Raw genomic sequence first — 7916 nt, 5'->3', positions numbered from 1 at the left:
AAGGAGACAGTGTAGGACAGAGAGTCCTTTCTGACTGTCTTCAGTGTTAGGGACAGAGGAGTCCTTTCTGACTGTCTTCAGATGTAGGGGACAGAGGATCCTTTCTGACTGTCTTCAGTGTAGGGACAGAGGAGTCCTTTCTACGTCTTCAGTGTAGGGACAGAGGAGCTTTCGACTATCTCTGAGAGACAGAGTAGTCCTCGACTGTCTTCAGTGAGGAGGACAGTGTAGGGGACAGAGGAGTCCTTTCTGACTGTCTTCTGAGGCAGTGTAGGGACAGAGGAGTCCTTTCTGACTGTCTTCAGTGGGACAGGTAGGGACAGAGGAGTCCTTTCTGACTGTCTCAGTGTAGGGACAGAGGAGTCCTTTCTGACTGCTTCAGTGAGGAGACAGAGTAGGGGACAGAGGAGTCCTTTCTATAGATAGAAGACAGTATTATATTTGTACTGACCTGACCCTGAACAGCGTCATCACTGGCCTCCTGCTCTGAAGAGAAACTCTCATACTCCTCCTCCGAGTAGTTATCTGGAGCACAAAACACACCACACACCACACACCACACACACACACACACACCACACACACACACACACACACACACACACACACACACACACCACACACACACACACACCACACACACACACACACACACCATTAACCTACTGCTGCTGAGCTGAAGAAGACCACATCACAGGCTGCCAGGGCTGTCAAATCATTCATCAACATGCTTTCAGATTTCACAAGCAGTAGTTGGACATGAGGCTCAGTACTAGGGTACATGAGGCTCATACTGAGTACATGAGGCTCAGTACTGAGTACAGAGGTCAGTCGAGGTCCATGAGTTCAGTAGTGTGGTCATGAGGTTCATACTAGGTCTATGAGTATGAGTCATGATTCAGTAGTTGGTACATGAGGTTACTAGTATGAGGTTCAGTAGTTGGTACATGAGGTCTAGTAGTGTGGTACAGGAGTTCAGTAGTGTGGTACATTTGAGGTTGTCAGTGGGTGGTACATGACGTTCAGTAGTGTGGTACATAATAGTCAAGTTAGTACTGAATGTTCAGATAGTGGTACATGAGAGGTTTCAGTATAGTTGGTTTCACCTAAAGTATCATAGTGGTACATGAGTTCAGTAGTGTGTACATGAGGTTCAGTAGTGAGGGTTCAGTAGTGAGGTGACGATTGAGGTTCAGTAGTGTGACAGTTGAGGGTTCAGGTAGGTGTACATGAGGTTGAGTATGTGGTACATTAGGTTCAGTAGTGAGTTCAGTATGAGTGGGTACATGAGGTTCAGTAGTTGGTCATGAGTTCAGTTAGTTGGTCCATAGTCAGTAGTGTGTGTACATGAGTTCAGTAGAGTGGTACATGAGGTCAGTACTGAGTACATGAGGTTCAGTACGTGTACATGAGGTTCAGTAGTGTGGGTACATGAGGTGTCATAGTTGTGGTACATGAGGTTCTAGTAAGTGAAGTCCATTAATGCAAACTGAAGACATTCACACCTGGAGTGTATTTATACTGTATTTGGTTGATAACGTGCCTGCGTCTGTCTGTGTGAGTGTCTCTTCAGGACCTGGAGGATGATGAGTATGATGTGAGGAAGCCTAAGAAGCAGAGGAGGTCCATCGTAAGAACTGCTTCAATCACCAGGGTAAGAGACGAGAGGAAGGACACACTTGAGAGTTTGGTCATCATGCTATGCCCAGCAAGCTAAAGTTTATATAGGTTTTTACTGTGAAATTTACTGTAATTCACAATGTCTCAGCAGTGTTGTTGTTGTTTGTTTTGTTGTTGTTGTTTATTTTGTTGTTGTTGTTTGTTTTGTTGTTGCTTTTCTGTCTAAGATGCTGGTGTATTGACAGCACTTGTTCATCTTCCTTTACGTTGGTTGTTGACTGTAGTCGAGCTCTAGGGCTCCATCTACTGGGGTGTATTCATTAGTGTACACTGTTAACAAAACATTTAGCATTGTTTTTGTACTGTATATCTTATTGGACAAATTAATGTAGGGTCCCGTCCCTGTTTTAATATGGAACGCCGTTTGGGTCTTTGCGTGTCAAAAAATATAATATTTTAAATAATCTTTTCATTTGACACGTCAACTAACACAATTCTATTATAGAATGTTGTGTGTGCTGAATTTGCACGTGCAAGCCAAGTGCCACCACTACTATCAGTAGCACTGTCAAAGCTGTACAGAAAAAGTCTGCAAACAAGCAAACGCCGGGCCACGAACGATGTGTTTACAATACCGCTTTGTTCGACCACAACTTCTGGGGTAGCTAGCTTTAKCTTGGTAACCTAGCTAGCACCAATACAACCAGCCTGAAAACAACGATCAGTAGAAACTGCAGTCATTTTCATTATTCTTAACAATGATTTAGGAATCCTTGTGAGTAAGTATTAGCTAGGTAGCCACTTGTTGTTCGTCTATTGAAATTGAACTTCATACAGTTCATGAAAATAAATAGCTAGGCAACTACTCCACAAGAAGGTTGAGCTAATGTGCACTAATGCGATTGGCATGAGGTTGTAAGTGTAACAGTATAGCTTCCGTCCCTCTCCTCGCCCCTACCTGGGTTCGAACCAGGGACCCTCTGCACACATCAACAACAGTCACCCACGWAGCATCGTTACCCATCACTCCACAAAAGCCACGGCCCTTGCAGAGCAAGGGGAACCACTACTTCAAGGTCTCAGAGCAAGTGACGTCACCGACTGAAAGGCTATTAGCGCGCACACGCTAACTAGCTAGCCATTTCACATAGGTTACATAAGTAACAAGAACATTTCCAGGACATAGACATATTCTGACATGGGCAGAAAGCTTAAATTCTTGTTAATCTAATTGCACTGTCCAATTTACAGTAGCTATTACAGTGAAAGAATACCATGCTATTGTTTGAGGGAGTGCACAATTATGAACCTGAAAATTTATTAATAAACCAATTTAGGCACATTTGGGCAGTCTTGATACAACATTTTGAACAAGAAATGCAATGGGTTCGATTGGATTAGTCTAAAACTTTGCACATACACTGCTGTCATCTAGTGGCCAAAATCTAAATTGCGCCTAGATTCCTAAGTCATATATTGGCCTTTCTCAAAGATGATGGAACAAAAAAAACGCTTTTTTCTCTGTATTATATTTTTCCAGATCTAATGTGTTATATTCTCCTACATTAATTTCATATTTCCACAAACTTCAAAGTGTTTCCTTTCAAAYGGTGTCAAGAATATGCATATCCTTGCTTCAGTTCCTGAGCTACAGGAAGTTAKATTTKGGTWTGTCATTTTAGGCGAAATTTGAAAAAAAGTGTCCGAACCTTAATTAACCCTGTTRCCCAAAGCTAACGTTATAAGCAGCCAGCTAGCCTCATCTGGCTAGTGAGTCGCGACCGGACCGGGTTATGTGTTGTGAAGCTAGCCACAATAAGGATTAGGCACAATAGTGGAATTTGCGGGTTGCCTTCAAAAATAAAAGTCACTTTTTTAAAGTGATGCAGAAGGTTACAATTGGTGGAATCATGCCATATTTAGACGAGATAATGTTAAACAAGGTTGGAATGTGAAGTAATGAAATGGGGTGTCGGTCTACTCGTTGACACCCACAGAACACAACTGTGAAGAGTTTATTCAAATACTAGCGTTGTAGCTCTTATCGCGGGACTGTGACTGTGTGAAATCACCTCCCCAGTCAGCCTATTGTGTGTATTGACATTCATATTGCAGTGCACAGCTTTACCTAAGGATTGGGGATCAATGAAATGGCGTATCAGTCTACTCAATACCCAAGATATTTTTTCCCCAACGTCCTCAGAGTTATCAGACTCCAAAACATCCACACAGTATTGTTTTTCCTCTGGAATAGTGTTCAGTTCACATAGGTTGACAATAAATGTGGCTCAATTCACAGTGGTTTCAGAGTCCCGCAATAAGAGCTATGATGCTAATGTTCTCTGGGTGTCACTGAGTAGACTGATACCCCATGTCATTGATCCACAATCCATAGGTAAGGCTGTACAGCGAAATAAGGATGACCCCAATGCAATTCTAAAGTATAATACATCCAGTGGGATTTCAACATATTTGTCAAATGAACAAATTGTCTTTTGTTGATTTTATATAACAACATTCCGACCTCATGACATACTTTTATTTTGAAGGCTAACCGCAAAGTCCACTATTGTGGCTAACTTCACATAGATGGGTCCGACCACCATTAATCAAATAAGAACTGTCTTATAAGTTAGGGTTATTTTAGATAATAACACCTAGCTATATAGTTAACTAACTATAGCTACTGAAACAGATTATGTCGTTTTGCTATGTTTTTGGGGAAGAATATTGTTTGTATCCATGAGCTAGCTAGCTTGTTTTATGACCAGCACTGTAGGTGCGAGAGGCAACTTGACCAGCATCGTAGCATACGTATCGATGAATCGGTGTGACATACGATTGATATTGTAATCAATGTGTAATAACTACGTGAAAAGAATGAACGCGTTCAATTATTATGTGACGTGCAGTCATATTCAGGTCCTGATTGGTCAACAAGCTTATTTGACACGTCAAATCGTGTTATTTTTTTTACACGCAAAGACCCAAACGGCGTTCCATAGTTTCATTCCGTTTGCCTCGGTGTGGTTCCTAGTGAATACACCCCTGGTAACTGACAGGTTGTTGTTGTGATGGGGCTGACTTGTAGTTGTTTCTGTGTCCTGTTGCGTTTTAGCAGCAGAACTTTAAACAGAGAGTTGTGGCCCTGCTGAAGAGGTTTAGAGTCTCAGACGAGGTAACTAACGTTAAATCTGTCCATATTACTCGACACTTCTCGGATACTTTTTAATTTCCTTTTCTCAGTGGTTTCATACAACTGTTAAAAATCTGTTCTCTTGTGCCCTCTCTCACCCTCTCACTCTCTCTCTGTCTCTCTCCCTCCCTCCCTCTACTTCTCTACCTCCCCACCTCTCTCTCTCTCTCTCTCTCTCTCTGTGCGTGTGTGCCTGCGTGTGTGTGTGTGTGTGTGTCTCTCTGAATGTTCCAGGTGTTGGACTCGGAGCAGGACCCGGCAGAGCCCCCTCCAGAGGTAGAGGAGGATCTGGACCTAGAGAGTCTGGAGTTTGAGAACCCCAGTGACAGTGGACCAGAACTAGACGATGACGACAGTGTCCTCAGCACCCCGAAACCYAARCTCAAGTGAGTCGGAMTAGTTTTCAGTTTGTACTTACCCTATATACAAAWGTATGTGGACACCCCTTAAAATTTGTGGATTCGGCTATTTCAGCTATACCCGTTGCTGACAGGTGAATRAAATCGAACACACAGCCATGCAATCTCCATAGACAAACATTGGCAGTAGAATGGCCCGTACTGAAGAGCTCAGTGACTTTCAMCRTGGCACCGTCATAAGATGCAACCTTTCCAACAAGTCASTTGGTCAGAATTCTGCCCTGCTAGAGCTGCCCCGGTCAACTGTAAGTGCTGTTATTGTGAAGTGGAAACGTCCAGGAGCAACAACGGCTCAGCCGGGAAGTGGTAGGCCACACAAGCTCACAGAACGGGACCGCCGAAATCCTGAAGCGCGTAAAAATCTGTCCTCGGTTGTAACACTCACTACCAAGTACCAAACTACCTCAAGGAGCAACATCAGCACAATAACTGTTTATTAGGAGCTTCATGTAATGGATTTCCATGGCCGAGCAGCCGCACACAAGCCTAAAATCACCATGCGCAATACCAAGCATCGGCTGGAGTGGTCTAAAGCTCGCCGCCATTGGACTCTGGAGCAGTGGACACTCTCTCTCTGGGTTGATGAATCACGCTTCACCATCTGGCAGTCCGACGTATTGATCTGGGTTTGATACCAGGAGAACGCTACCTGCACTAATGCATAGTACCAACTGTAAAGTTTGGTGGAGGAGGAATAATGGTCTGGGGAAGTTTTTCATCGTTCGGGCCCCTTAGTTCCAGTGAAGGGAAATCTTAACGCTACAGCATACAATGACATTCTAGACGATTCTGTGCTTCCAACTTTGTGGCAACAGTTTGGGGAAGGCCCTTTCCTGTTTCAGCATGACAATGCCCCCGTGCACAAAGCTAATTTACACACATGGTTTGTTGTGTATATGCCTGTGTACGTGTATTAAGTTGCTATCACTCAGATTTATATAGTGCTTTTTCAATCAGCGCCAACTGTTACAGCAAATGCATTTAAAACATTTGTTTTCTACATTCATGATGTTTTCACTTGTGTTAAAGACACTGTTTTCGTATTGCAGGCCATATTTCGAGGGCCTTTCTCTCTCCAGTTCTCAGACAGAGATCGGCATCCACACCAGCCCGGTTAGTAACACAGAACCACCCAGCCGCGGTTAGTAACACAGAACCACACCAGCCCGGTTAGTACACAGAACCACACCAGCCCGGTTAGTAACACAGAACCACCCAGCCCGGTTAGTAACAGAACCACACCAGCCCGGTTAGTAACACAGAACACACCAGCCCGGTTAGTAACAGAACCACACAGCCCGGTTAGTACACAGAACCACACCAGCCCGGTTAGTAACACAGACCACACCAGCCCGGTTAGTAACACAGAACCACACCAGCCCGGTTAGTAACAGAACCACACCAGCCCGGTTAGTAACACAGAACCACCACAGCCGGTTAGTAACACAGAACCACCCAGCCCGGTCAGTAAAAGAACCCCAGCCGGTTAGTAACACAGAACCACCCAGCCCGGTTAGTAAACACGAACCACCCAGCCTGGTAGTAACACAGACCACCCAGCCCGGTTAGTAACAAGAACCACCCAGCCGGTTAGTAACAGAACCACCACCAGCCCGGTTAGTAACACAGAACCACCCAGCCCGGTCAGTAACAACAGAACCACCCAGCCCGGTCAGTAACAGACAGAACCACCCAGCCCGGTCAGTAACAGACAGAACCACCCGCCCGGTCAGTAACACAGAACACCAGCCCGGTTAGTAACACAGAACCCCCAGCCCGGTAGTAACACAGAACACCCCAGCCCGGTTAGTAACACAGAACCACCCAGCCCGGTCAGTAACACAGAACCACCCAGCCCGGTAGTAACACAGAACCACCCAGCCCGGTCAGTAACACGAACCACCCAGCCCGGTTAGTAACACAGAACCACCGCAGCCGCGGTCAGTAACACAGAACGCACCACGCAGCCCAGTTAGTAACACCAGAACCACCAGCCGGTCAGTAAAGACAGAACACCCAGCCGGTCAGTAACAGACAGAACCACCCAGCCCGTTAGTAACACAGAACCACCCAGCCCGGTCAGTAACAGACAAGAACCACCCAGCCCGGTCAGTAACAGACAGAACCACCCAGCCCGGTTCAGTAACAACAGAACCACCAGCCCGGTCAGTAACAGACAGAACCACCCAGCCGCAGTTAGTAACACAGAACCACCCAGCCCGGTCAGTAAACAGACATAACCACCCAGCCCGTCAGTAACAGACAAGACACCCCAGCCGGTCAGTAACAGACAAGAACCACTCCAGCCCGGTAGTAACCCCATCAGTAATAAGTGGTAACTATTCTCCTCCATTGTTGTCCCTGAGTTTTAACTCCCTCTCTTCTGTTCTCCCTCCAGACTGAACCGGACCAGACTAAGAGCAGCGGAGACACGTTCCAGGTGGACAGTGTCTCAGAGAAGGGCTCATTTGTAACTATTATCTCTTATGTTATCCTAGAAAACGCTCATAAGCCTTGTCTCTGTTTTCATTTAAATTCAGTTTAATACAACTTTATTTACCCCCTTGTTTGTACACTGTATACTTGGAGCATGTTGATATTTGTAAACTGACTGGGTTTTAATTGCCCCTGAGGTGGTGATATTTGTAAACTGACTGGGTCTTTAATTGCACTGAGGGGCT

The 7916-nt window shown here is 45.2% G+C and overlaps 1 protein-coding gene across 1 annotated transcript in view; it reads left to right on the top strand.

Annotated features, from left to right (window-relative positions):
• Positions 1-7916, top strand: part of LOC112072042 (phosphofurin acidic cluster sorting protein 2-like) — a 30605-nt gene that overhangs the window by 7371 nt on the left and 15318 nt on the right. Inside the window, 7 exon segments of the mRNA XM_070439622.1 lie at positions 866-908; positions 1054-1073; positions 1563-1654; positions 4739-4798; positions 5051-5202; positions 6285-6348; positions 7634-7705. Coding sequence (XP_070295723.1) covers positions 866-908; positions 1054-1073; positions 1563-1654; positions 4739-4798; positions 5051-5202; positions 6285-6348; positions 7634-7705 — 503 coding nt within the window.

This window comes from Salvelinus sp. IW2-2015, unplaced genomic scaffold, assembly GCF_002910315.2.
Source record: "Salvelinus sp. IW2-2015 unplaced genomic scaffold, ASM291031v2 Un_scaffold1806, whole genome shotgun sequence".
NCBI lineage: Eukaryota > Metazoa > Chordata > Actinopteri > Salmoniformes > Salmonidae > Salvelinus > Salvelinus sp. IW2-2015.
This window is presented reverse-complemented; position numbering and strand designations above follow the sequence as displayed.